General features: G+C 40.8%; 1 protein-coding gene across 6 annotated transcripts in view; it reads left to right on the top strand.

Annotated features, from left to right (window-relative positions):
- The window catches only part of NTNG1 (netrin G1), a 479224-nt gene that overhangs the window by 184604 nt on the left and 281034 nt on the right, over positions 1 to 13586 (top strand). For all 6 annotated transcript variants that reach the window (XM_069737380.1, XM_069737381.1, XM_069737384.1 and 3 more), the window contains exon 3: positions 11398 to 12038. In XM_069737380.1, coding sequence (XP_069593481.1) covers positions 11398 to 12038 — 641 coding nt within the window. The remainder of the gene's footprint in view (positions 1 to 11397; positions 12039 to 13586) is intronic.

Genomic DNA, 13586 nt, shown 5'->3' on the forward strand with positions numbered 1-13586 from the left:
ACGGATGAATGATGTGTAGGAAGATCGGTCTTGCACAAGCCTAGATAGGTCCACCGTTATCTTGATAGTATCAAGCTATCGGAATGCTGATCTTCCTCTTCGCCTTGTTCTTTCTATTTTTCCAACTATATCGAAAATACGGTAGAAAAAATATAATTAAGTAGCCATATGGATGAATGTAGCATCGAATGAAGCAGAAACAGACAACCTGATAGTTTAGCAATATCTGGAGTGGAAAATTGTGTGTTTCGGCTTATTACTTTAGAGTAAATTCATCCTTCCCTATAGCTCACTGTCTCGTGCAATGAAGCCTGCTCCATCTGTATTCAGGCTAGCTAGTGAAGGATGCCCACAAACCTTATTGAATGAGACTGTCCTAATCCTCGTAATCCAGTGATTCGCCATGTGACCTACCACGCCTACGGTGTGCATTTATTTCAGTCCTGCTTCAGTGTCTGTCAGCACATCAATCCACCCACAGTCCTCGCCCTCCTCACTATAACACCTGCCTCTCATTGATTTTCTTCACATTTGCTCCCAGATTCTAATTTGTTTGGTATTGATTTCAATAAAAGCATTTTGCTGATGAAATTAGGAGCAAGAAGCCTTCTTTATTTTCTTTTTTTTTTCTTTGCTCGTGAAGGACGATATCGTCTTTCTTGTCACCTCACTGGTGTCTTCACCTTGACAGTTTTTTAATCTCTTTCCAAGACATGTCAAAACTCATCTTGGTAAGAAAACCCTCATGGATGCATTTTCTCTGTTGCAGAGCTTCCCTGATGTTTTGTGATGAATAAGCCTACATTCAGTCGAAATCAAAACAAGAAAATAGGTTTTCACAAATACAGTTTATCATAACCACAAACTGTCCCAGCGTCTGAGACCTCTCACTGAAGCAAAGTTTGAAAACAACAGTTCATGGATGTCGCTTTTAACAATGGTGGCTACAAAATAGCCCTGAATTATTAAAACTATAAAATGGAAAATGGTTATTTTTCCCATAACGACCTGTGAAAACTCTGCTTTTATTACTCAAACAGGTCCATTTTATTTTTAATTAGGAATTTTTAATTAATATTGACTAGTCTGTTAACTTTATAACTTGTGATGTCTAATTTCAAATCCATTTGTAATTTAAGGGTGAAAAACTACATAAAAGACTACACACAATTGTCAGATAATTAGGAGGATTGTGCAGCTGATTTGCTGTTGCCAAATCGAAGATGAAAAATGTACCTTGTGTGAATTCACCCTTCATCAGAAATGGTTCCCTTGGTCAAGCATCTCATGTATAATTTAGAGAACTGGTTCTCAATTTCTGAGGTTGTCCTCACCAGTATAGGACCTCCAAGTTATTAATAAGACTAGGCAGTTTTTACAGAAGTGATTTTAGCTGCACATTACACTCTCTGGCTGCATCAGTCTTTGGTAATTATCAAAATAGACTAATTTTTTTAAATTATTTTAATGTTATAAATAGTTGAAGAGAAAAATGAAAAGTAAATTGAGGTACCTTATTTTCTGATGTATAAGATGACTGGGCGTATAAGACGACCCTCAACTTTTCCATATAAAATATGGAGTTTGGGATATACTCGCCGTATAAGACGGGGGTCAACTTATACGCCCAGTCATCTTATACGGCGTCTGCGGTGTGGATGGTTCCCAGGGTCTGGAGGAGTGGAGACTCTCCTTCAGGCCCTGGGATCCATATTCATGTAAAAAAAAGAATAAAAATAAAAAATATGGGATATACTTACCTTCCGACGGCCTGCGGATCTCAGCGGTGCAAGCGGTGGCCTCTGTTCCTAAGGATGCATTGAGCGAAGGACCTTCAATGACGTCGCGGTCGTCATTGAAGGTCCTTCGCTCAATGCATCCTTAGGAACAGAGGCCACCGCTTGCACCGCTGAGAGCCGTAGGCCGTCGGAGGGTAAGTATATCCCATATTTTTTATTTTTATTCTTTTTTTTACATGAATATGGATCCCAGGGCCTGAAGGAGAGTCTCCTTTCCTCCAGATCCTAGGAACCATACATGACCGCTCCCTGCACACGCCGTACGCGGCGTATAAGACGACCCCCGACTTTTGAGATGATTTTCAGGGGTTAAAAAGTCGTCTTATTCGCCGGAAAATACAGTATATTTCAAGTTTGGCATGGACTTCCTCCTCAGTATTGAGGCCCAGATATCATTGTGGACAGTCTTGTGAAGCCCCAGAAGAAAATGACCTTGGTCTAGAGAAGTTAACTTATCCATATATTATATAGAAAGCATATTGATTTGAAATGGGACCTTGCAAGGTGTTTTTTGCTGAGCTTCTGAGCAGAAATTGAACGGAAACTCAACGTTTTTGAAGCAATTTATCAATTTTTTTTCTTCTGGCATGTAAAGCTTTGAAAATCCACAAACTTTTGGTTCAACTTGAGGTTGTGCTAAAATTTTGCGACGTTTGGTATTCCGATGGCATTTTCGCCCACTTCTGACAAGGTGGACAAAGCTGAGGCAGGATGGGGCCATGGCTATCGTTGCTCATCAGGTTTATGACTAGCAGTGTTGCTTGCTACAGTGCAAATTGTGCTTCATGTATTTACTGGAGTAAGATTTGTGACGAGATGGACACTGAGACGCATGCGACTTGTCAGATGCACCTGATTCTTTAAGAGGTGTATGCCTCTTAACGAATCAGGAGGCTTATACTCCACCTCGCCCCCTCATCCTTGATTAATCAGGGCACAGAGCCTAAAGGTATGTTGACAACTGAAATGCTCAAAAATCCTCCTCAGGCCGGTTTCACATGTCAGTGGCTCCGATACGTGAGGTGACAGTTTCCTCACGTACCGGAGACACTGATTCACGTAGACACATTAAAATCAATGTGTATCTGCACATGTCAGCATGTTTTCACGGACCGTGTGTCCGTTTGAAAAACACGGAGACATGTCAGTGTTTGTGGGAGCGCACGGATCACACGGACCCATTAAAGTCAATGGGTCCGTGTAAAACACGTACCACACACGGATGCTGTCCATGTGCAGTCCGTGTGCCATGCAGGAGACAGCGCTACTGTAAGCGCTGTCCCCCCCGCGTGTGGTGCTGAAGCCGGAATTCATCCCTTCTTCCCAGCCGCGTTCGCTGGAGAGAAGGAATGAATAATCTTTTTTTTTCTTTTCCCTTAAAAACAAAGTTTGTGCGTCCCCTCTCGCCTCCCATCCCCTGTGCATATTCCTCACTGTAATGAGCGGGACCATGTGACCACTCACACAGGGCCTGCTGCCGGCGCTGAGAGGAGACATCGCTGGAGCTGCGTGTTGGTGAGTATTTCCTGGCAAGCGGGGGGGGGGCGCACAGGGGATGGGAGGCGGGAGGGGACGCACAAACTTTATTTTTAAGGGAAAAGAAAAAAAAAAGATTATTCATTCCTTCTCTCCAGCGAACGCTGCTGGGAAGAAGGGGTGAATTCCGGCTTCAGCACCGCACGCAGGGGACAGCGCTTAACTGTAGCGCTGTCTCCTGCATGGTCCGTGTGGTCCTCAGTCGGCACACGGGCGGCACACGGCTGCCGCACGTGTGCCACACTGATGTGCTACGTAAGCACACGGACACACGGACACGGATAATTCCGGTGTCGATTTTTCCGGTACCGGAATTATCTGGACGTGTGGGACAGGCCTCAAAGGGTATGATCGAGGAGTTTGGTATAGTATGGTTTGCTATATGCTGTGTGCACACAAATGATGGATCCCACCTGAAAAAAGGCTGAAAAAGTGCTGCAAAAAAAATGTAAAAAAAAAAATGTTAAAATGAGGACCTGGATGCCTTTCTTGAAAAATATAATATTGCATGTTATCTACACTAGATTCTGTGAAGGGACATGGATCAAGAGAACTAGTCTGATTGCTGTATACAGGGTCAGGAAGGAAGTTTCCCCTATTATGGGGCAATTAGCATCTGCCTCATGGGTTTTTTGCCTTCCTCTGGATCAGCATCTATAGGTTGAACTAGATGGTCTTATGTCTACCTTCAACCTTAAAGAAGCCCTCCTCCTCCCATCAAAGTTTAAATACACTTAATAATTTGCAGTCATCATATTATATAGCACTGTGTACTTACAATTGCACATTTTGCCCTTCTACTCGGCTAATTCTTCTCCTTTTTCTGCTGTATGTAGAAACAGGAAATCTACTGTCCCTGCATTTACCATTACTCTCTTGAACTCCTGACCTAGCTGTTCCCTCTTCCCCCTGCCAGGGACTATTGCAGTGACTCATACAGTGACCTCCTGTTTCTACATAGATCTTAGAAGCATTCAGCTCATCAGTTCTTAGTCACATCATGTCAAAGACCGAATGGAAAAGAGAGGAATTATTGAGGTAGAAAGGTAAAATGAGCAATTGTAAGTACACAGTGCTATATAATATGATGACTGCAATATATTAAGAGGATAAAAACTTGATAGGAGGAGGAGGAGTGCTTCTTTAACCCTTAAAACTATAAGTCCACCTAAACTTCAGAATGACCTGTCCGTGTGAACACAGTGCACAGTGGTCAATGTTACAATGTAAGGATCACTATTGAACCATTTAATAATAAGGGCCATGCATACCAGGATAGGAATGAGGGAACCATATTTACCAGGATAGGGGATCTTAAGAAGAGAATTGACCACATTTTTTGCTTCATTTTTTTTCCCTAATTTACTCCTCTAAAACCTATGTGCGTCTTATGGTCCGGTGCATCTTATAGTCAGAAAAATACGGTAGTTTGCTAGATGCGAGTTACTATCTGATTGTTCATTGTTTAACTAATTACATGCTTGTGTAAATGAACCCTTCCAAACCGTTCTTCCTATCCTATGATTTTTCTGACAACCGGGAATAAACAAAGAATAATAATAATATCTACCTAATAATAGTTGACTTGTTACATTATGTGATCAGAAGGAGAAACATGATGTATTCCTTTTGAGGGCATAATACATAATTAATCTGTGCACTGCTCGTATTATTACTTATGTGTATGAGTACACAGCTGGATATCACCAGAACTACAATGGAACGGCATCGCCTTTAGTGAAGGAAGAAACCTAAACATTTATCCCTTTAATAAGCTATTTATATTTCATCACAATACACAAAAATAATATTTCAGGATATTATATGCATTATGTTCTGAAACATTTTCAATATTATGACCTTTTATTATGAATTTCTGTCCATGCATGGGGTTTAAACATAACAGCCGGATTAGCAGTAGTTCTCAAACCCCAACATCTTCAAAAAAACATCACTCATAGAGGTGATGCATAAAATGTTGATAGAGAATCCATAAAAGTAAAGATGCCGATGTTTGACGGCCTCATAAATTCCCATTCTGTAGTGAATATCTTGGGAGAAGATTACTATGAACGTAAGAAAATATGGTAAGAAGATCTAAAGGTTGAAAAGTTAAATCATGACATATAAATCAATCCAACCACAAGGTGGTTCACATAGTTTGATATTACCATTACTCACACTCTGGTTTCTAAGAAATGAAGGCATAATTTGGCATTTCTCCAAAAAAGCATGATGATCCCAGGTTGACCGTTATTGCTGTTATTATTATTATTATTGCACATCTAGTGAAAAATATCAGAGAGGAAATGATTCTACTCAGTATTAGAGTTGATCGAGTATGTTCGGAATTGATCGCCGAATCTGAATTTGCCATATTCGAGCCATATTGGTACCCTATTCGTGCCGAATTTATGTTTGATGATCGATTCCGAACATAGTCGCTCATTTCTACTCCCGTTGACTCCAATGACGTTCGGCTGTGTTTGGCGAATATTGCCAAAGCAATATTCGCCGCCGATCGTAATCGTAGCCGAATTTTGAAAAATTTGCTCAACTCTACGCAGCATGTTGCCTGCTAATTAATTAGATCAACCTTGTTTCAATCAGTGAATTGTGCCTATTGAAGGAGAAGTAATTGTTTTGCTTTTTTATACATACTGTATATATTTTATATAATAAGACAAGTTGAGTAATTTTATACCCCCCTCCTACTGTTGTGTACATACGGGAAAAACAAAATGTCATTGTTTAATAAAAATATAATGGAAGATTCACGTAAGGATCAATATGCTGTCTCTGTTCTTTTTCAACACAATTTATTTATAAAGGCGTCTTGTAAATAAAGCATCAGGATCAGAATCTGCTTGTTCGGCCTCCTCTGGAGAGAGCTAATTGCCACTGATCTTTTTAAAGGCATTCTCGCATTGCTGAAACTTCAGTTTGGTTTGAGATGCAGAACGCTTTGGCTGCAGTTCCTATAGTACTGATACAATGAGGAAAAAAGGAGAGAGGTGACGCCTCCTAGGGTCCCATGGGTCAAAAATAAAATTTCTGGTGATTACTACAAATCTGCTTAATTTAAGATGTCTTATGAATGGCATCAAACGCATTGTGTCATTTCAGAAAATTGTGGTCTCTTGACACAGTTTGTTATAAATATACAAATTGTGTATTATTCCTCATTATTCCGTCCAGCGCTGAGTCTCTTCAGCTGCTCTCAGTGTCCGGTGTTTGTTGCAGCACTGACGTCATGTTGAAAGCAGCAGCCAATCACTGAGCTTGGCCCTTATAGACGAGCACCCCGCTAAGTACAGCTAGACTCATTGATTGGCTGCCATGCTGTCGACGTGACGTTAGAACAGAAGCCAATACTGGATGCCAGGTGCAGCAGTTAAGACTCAGTGCTGGACCTGGGGATGGTGAGTAAAGAATGCTTTAAGTAATTGCAAGTTGGAAAGCAAGAGCTGCACTCAGCATGGTTGGGAGTGAATTTAGAAAGTACAGTATGTTGAAGGGAAGAATAGACAAGTGCCATCCCTGTCACCTTTAATGTTAATCTATCATCAAGAATGGGGCCCTATTAAATGCTATCAGGAAAATAGAGGTTGCCATGTATGTACATATCCCTAGTAATCTCTGTAAGGTTGGAAATTTTCAATCATCCACAATTTTCAGTAATCCCATGGAAATGAATGGAGAAAACCACCAATGCATGGTTCTTAACCCCTTAATCCTATATGACATACTATCCCGTCGAGGTGACATGGGACTTAATTCCCAGTGATGGGATAGTATGTCATATGCGATTGGCCGCGCTCACGGGGGGAGCGTGGCCGATCGCGGCCAGGTGTTAGCTGACTATCGCAGCTGACATCCGGCACTATGTGCCAGGAGCGGTCACGGACCACTCCTGGCACATTAACCTCCGGCACACTGCGATCAAAGATGATCGCAGTGTTCCGGTGGCACAGGGAAGCATCGCGCAGGGTGGTGGCTCCCTGCGTGCTTCCCTGAGACCCTCGGAGCAAGGCGATGTGATCGCCTTGCTCCGAGGGTCTCTTATCTCCTCCTCCCTGCAGGCCCCGGATCCAATATGGCCACGGGGGGCCTTCCGGGTCCTGCAGGGAGGTGGCTTGCAAGCGCCTGCCCAGAGCAGGCGCCAGCAAGCCTCCCTGCAGTGCCTGTCAGATCGCTGATCTGACACAGTGCTCTGCAAAGACACTATAACATGATGACCCCCCCCCCCCTTCCGGGGCAATGTTGTAAAGTAAAAAAAAAATTCACTTATGTAAAAAAAAAAATAATAATAATTCCTAAATAAAGAAAAAAATAATAATATTGTTCCCATAAATACATTTCTTTATCTAAAAAAAAACAATAAAAGTACACATATTTAGTATCGCCGGGTTCGTAATGACCCGACCTATAAAACTGTCCCACTAGTTAACCCCTTCAGTGATAACCATAAAAAAAAAATGAGGCAAAAAACAACGCTTTATTATCATACCGCCGAACAAAAAGTGGAATAATACGCAATCAAAAATATGGGTATAAAAAACCATGGTACTGCTGAAAACGTCATCTTGTCCCGCAAAAAACGACCCGCCATACAGCATCAACAGCAAAAAAATTAAAAAGTTATAGTCCTCAGAATAAAAAGATGCAAAAATAATTATTTTTTCTATAAAATAGTTTTTATCGTATAAAAGCACAAAACATAAAAAAATGACATAAATGAGGTATCGCTGTAATCATACTGACCCGAGGAATAAAACTTCTTTATCAATTTTACCAAACGTGGAACGGTATAACCGCCCCCCCAAAAAGAAATTCATGAATAGCTGGATTTCGGTTATTCTGCCTCACAAAAATCGGAATAAAAAGCGATCAAAAAATGTCACATGCCCGAAAATGGTATCAATACAAATGTCAACTCGTCCCACAAAAAACAAGACCTCAAATGACTCTGTGGACCAAAATATAGAAAAATTATAGCTCTCAAAACGTGGAGACTCAAAAACTATTTTTTGCAATAAAAAGCGTCTTTTAGTGTGTGACGGCTGCCAGTCACAAAAATCCGCTAAAAAACGCTATAAATAGTAAATCAAACCCTCCTTTATGACCCCCTTAGTTAGGGAAAAATAATGAAATTAAAAAAAGGAATTTATTTCCATTTTCCCATTAGGGTTAGAATTCCCATTAGGGTTGGGGCTAGGGTTAGGGTTGGGGCTAGGGTTGGGGCTAGGTTAGGGCTAGGGTTAGGGTTGGGGTTAAAGTTAGGGTTAGGGTTGGGGCTAAACATAGGGTTAGGGTTGGGGCTAAAGTGAGGGTTAGGGTTGGGGCTAAAGTTATGGTTAGGGTTTGGATTACATTTATTTTTGGGATTAGGGTCAGGGGTGTGTCAGGGTTAAGGGTGTGGTTAGGGTTATGGTTGGGATTAGGGTTAGGGGTCTGTTGGGGTTAGGGGTGTGCAAGGGTTAGGGGTGTGGTTGGGGTTAGAGTTTCAGTTAGAATTGTGGTCTTCCACTGTTTAAGGCACATCAAGGGCTCTCCAACGCGACATGGCATCCGATCTCAATTCCAGCCAATCCTGCGTTGAAAAAGTAAAACAGTGCTCCTTCCCTTCCAAGCTCTCCCGTGCTCCCAAACAGGGGTTTACCCTAACATATGGGGTATCAGCGTACTCAGGACAAATTGGACAACAGCTTTTGGGGTCTAATTTCTCCTGTTACCCTTGGAAAAATAAAAATTTGGGGGGCTAAAAAAACATTTCTGTGGGAAAAAAAAATATTTTTTATTTCCACGGCTCTGCATTATAAACTGTAGTGAAACACTTGGGGATTTAAAGTTCTCGCAACACATCTAGATAAGTTCCTTAGGGGGTCTAGTTTTCAATATGGGGTCACTTGTGGGTGGTTTCTACTGTTTAGGTACATCAGGGGCTCTGCAAATGCAATGTGACGCCTTGAGACCAATCCATCTGCATTCCAAATGGCGTTCCTTCCCTTCCGAGCTCTGCCATGCACCCAAACGGTAGTTCCATCCCACATATGAGGTATCAGCGTACTCAGTACAAATTGGACAACAACTTTTGGGGTCCAATTTCTCCTGTTATCCTTGGGAAAATGCTAAAAAGTAGTTTTTGTGGAAAAAAAATGATTTTTTATTTTCACGGCTCTGCGTTATAAACTGTAGTGAAACACTTGGGGGTTCAAAGTTCTCACAAAACATCTAGAGAGTTCCTTGGGGGTCTAGCTTCCAATATGGGGTCACTTGTGGGGGGTTTCTACTGTTTGGGTTCATCGGGGGCTCTGCAAATCCAACGTGACACCTGCAGACCAATACATCTAAGTCTGCATTCCAAATGGCGCTCCTTATCTTCCGAGCTCTGCCCTGCACCCAAACGGTGCCCCCCCCACACACATATGGGGTATCAGTGTACTCAGGACAAGTTGGACAACTTTTGGGGTCCAAATTCTCTTGTTACCCTTGGGAAAATAAAAATTTGGGGGTCTTAAAAAACGTTTTTGTGGAAAAAAATGATTTTATATTTTCACTGCTCTGCGTTATAAACTGTAGTGAAACACTTGGGGGTTCAAAGTTCTCACAACACATCTAGATAAGTTCCTTGGGGGTCTAGTTTCCACTGTGGGGTCATTTCTGGGGGGTTTCTACTGTTTAGGTACATTAGGGGCTCTGAAAACGCAATGTGATGCCTGCAGACCAATCCATCTAAGTCTGCATTCCAAATGGGGCTCCTTCCGAGCACTGCCATGCGCCCAAATGGTGGTTTCCCCCACATATGGGGTATCAGCGTACAACTTTTGAGGTCCAATTTCTCCTGTTACCCTTGGGAAAACACAAAACTGGGGGCTAAAAAATAGTTTTTGTGAAAAAAAAAAAAATTTATTTTCACGGCTCTGCATTATAAAGGGTTACTCTCATTTTTACGTATGGATATTTTTGGATAGTGCAGGTAAAACTGATCACTTTTGCAATTTAATGCCTATTAAAATTTGCAGCCAATCTTGAGATATTAACACTGTTCTTTTCTTTACAGGTAGTTGCCTAGGAGACTGGCCACCTTTGCTGTCTAGCTCATAAGCACTGTGATGAAACTGACTGAGATTAGGAAGTAGTGGCGTGCTCCAGAGATCCTGGCCAGCTACAAAACAGTGCTTAACAATAGAAAGGAGCTTGTAAGCACTGTGCATGTTCTGCTGTCTAGGAGGAGTGGTCGGTCTCCAAGGCGACAAGTTATAAACAAAAGAAAAGTGTTAATATCTCAAGAATGGTTGAAAATTGTCTTAAGTGACAACTTGCAAAACTACTTGTATTTACCAACATTATCCGAAAATAGGTTTTTTTTCCTGTCACTAATGACTCTTGTGATCTTTTAAGTAACTTTTCAAAGTGTCACAAAAAATGGGACTTTTTGCTTGATGTGCATAAAATCACTCCAGGAGTGTACTGGACTGACGTTGTTCCAAACTTCGAGACTTTTTTTAAAAAAGTAGTAAATAAACAATGAGCTACAAACATCTGAAATAACTAATCTGCACCTACTAAAAAAATAGCAACAACAAGAAAGAAGCACATATAAAACAGACTTAAAAAATTACTTAAATAGAATAGTGAACTGGGTGCAAACAAAAAAAATGTACAAAACACAAAACTACGCAAAAACAGGCGCAAAGACAATGATGAATCCACGCCTAGGTATCTATTATTAATTGTTTTGAGCAGTATTCTGGTGCGAGAAGTACATGATCAGATCTTATTATGAGACTTTTTATTACCTTATGTTACATTGCAATTTTATAATCAAAGACATTTCAGCCTGAGGATACACCATTTTGATAATTTCTGCGATATTATCTCCTGCTACACATAATATGAATTATTTTAGAACCAGATTAGTTTGGAAATTAGACCTGTTGGAAAATCATGTTAGTAGACTTTATTATCACTCTCAATATATTTTAATATCATGGTTTATTTATTATGTCCACCATGATTGCTTCATTTGGTGAATTTAACAAAGTTCCTATCATTGCAGGGTAATCCGTACATGTGCAACAATGAATGTGATGCCAGCACGAAGCAGCTTGCGCACCCTCCCGAACTCATGTTTGATTCAGAAGGCAGAAATCCCAGCACTTTTTGGCAGTCTGTGACATGGAAGAACTATCCCACTCCCCTACAGATCAATATAACATTGTCTTGGGACAAAACGATTGAGCTTACCCAAAACATAGCAATTACATTTGAGTCTGGAAGACCTGAGAAAATGATCTTGGAAAAATCTCTGGATTATGGTGTAACATGGCAGCCCTACCAGTTTTACGCTGCCGATTGCTTGGATGCATTTCGAATGGAGCCTAAATCAGTGAAAGACTTGTCATCAAGTACTGTCCTAGACATTATATGCACAGAAGAATATTCCACCGGTTACGCAGCACATGCTAAAACTATATCTTTTGAGATTAAAGATCGTTTTGCAATATTTGCTGGACCACGTCTTCATAATATGGCTTCGCTCTACAGTCAACTGGACACCACCAAAAACCTTCGGGATTTCTTTACAGTGACTGATTTAAGGATTAGACTTCTTAAACCAGCGACGGGAGCTACTTTTGTTGACGAAAGGAATCTAGGAAGATATTTCTATGCTATATCAGATATCAAGATTTACGGCAGGTAAGAATATATATGTGGAATTTAATGTTTGTTCTGATCTATTACTTTGGAAAGCATTTTTTTGCACCTCCTGAAGAAGGGACATACTGTAGATAAGGAGGAGCATCCGAGGTGGGGGAGTCAACCAAACGCAACTTTCTCTTGGCCAAGGATTAAGGTACTGTAAAGGCAGCAAACTAATGGTTCACCCTAGGAGAAGGAAATCCCACATAAGAAAACCAACAGCCCACCACACCTGTAATGGGTTCACCCAGGGTACCCGGCAGCTTGGTCGGAGCGTATCAATAAAATTCAGTATGAGAAAAGACTGCACTCTGACCCTCTTGAGAAAACTCTGCGTTTCTTGTAACTTTATTCCATACGTGCTAAAACCATTGAACACAGGTCATCAAACATCTGACGCGTCTCAGAAGTAAACTTCCTTGTCGATAGCTGAATAAGGAAAGTTGAATTAGGCTATGAATATGGAAGTTTCAGATGTTTGATGACCTGTATTCAGTGGTTTTAGCACATATGAAATAAAGTTACAAGAAACACGTTGTTTTCCCAAGAAGGGAGGAGTAATGGCTTTTCTCTTCTTAGGTGAAGGAAAGTTTTGTGAGTACTGATCTGTTTCATTGGCTTTTGTCAGTCTTTATCCTTCCCATGATCCTTCACCCCATTACAAGAATACGCAAATACATTGAGTAATCCAAGGCTGAGTATGTTGTGTATGCACAAATCCAATGTATTTGTCCTCCATATATCTGTAATAGTGTTATTCATTGTTTAAGCATAAGACACGCTGCGTGTTGGATATAACGTCTTCCCATGCAATATCCTGGACAGGTAAGAGAATAAATACAAGCAGCGTATCCTCGTGTCTCTTGGGTGCATGTTCCTGCCAAGCGAGGATTAACAGCTTATCTAGGTATGCTCTGTGGATGGATTCAGGACCTGAACAAAATGTTTCATACCGAACACTAAAATCGCTGTCTTTCTCATCAGGGTGGGATTAAATTCTGGAGAGCCTTTTTTTTGCAACGGGGGACTGGACAGATAACAAGGATTAGCTGCTATGATACTACAGGCTGGCAACAGCCCATTAAAATATACGAGGTATCAAAACTAGCCCTTTCACTGCCAGATGAGCAACACATTGCAGAATTATCAAATCGTACTTTAGTCGGCAAGCGGCTTAGGTAGGATAATGAAATCAGTGTGTTAATTGCACGGAAAATGAATATAATGTTCAATTAACTAGAAATTTAGTTAAATGCATGAAATTTCAGAGATGAATATATAAGTATGAATAGAACATCGGGGATATAATAGGCGCAGGAGACACCCATCATTTTAATATTTTAAAAGAGTGATTAAACTTGAAAAGCCTGGGAAGAAACGAGAAATAAAAGCAAAAATCAAGAGATGAAGCAGAAACTTAGATGTATTGTTTACCTGCGCCTTGTCTCTAAAAGACAAGTGATATGGAGTTGTAAGCTTTGGGTCTGTCCTAATATTTATTTTACTCACTTATATAGCACCATTAATTCCGCAGCGCTTTACAGA

Source organism: Ranitomeya imitator, chromosome 8 (genome assembly GCF_032444005.1).
Source record: "Ranitomeya imitator isolate aRanImi1 chromosome 8, aRanImi1.pri, whole genome shotgun sequence".
In the NCBI taxonomy this organism is placed as follows: domain Eukaryota; kingdom Metazoa; phylum Chordata; class Amphibia; order Anura; family Dendrobatidae; genus Ranitomeya; species Ranitomeya imitator.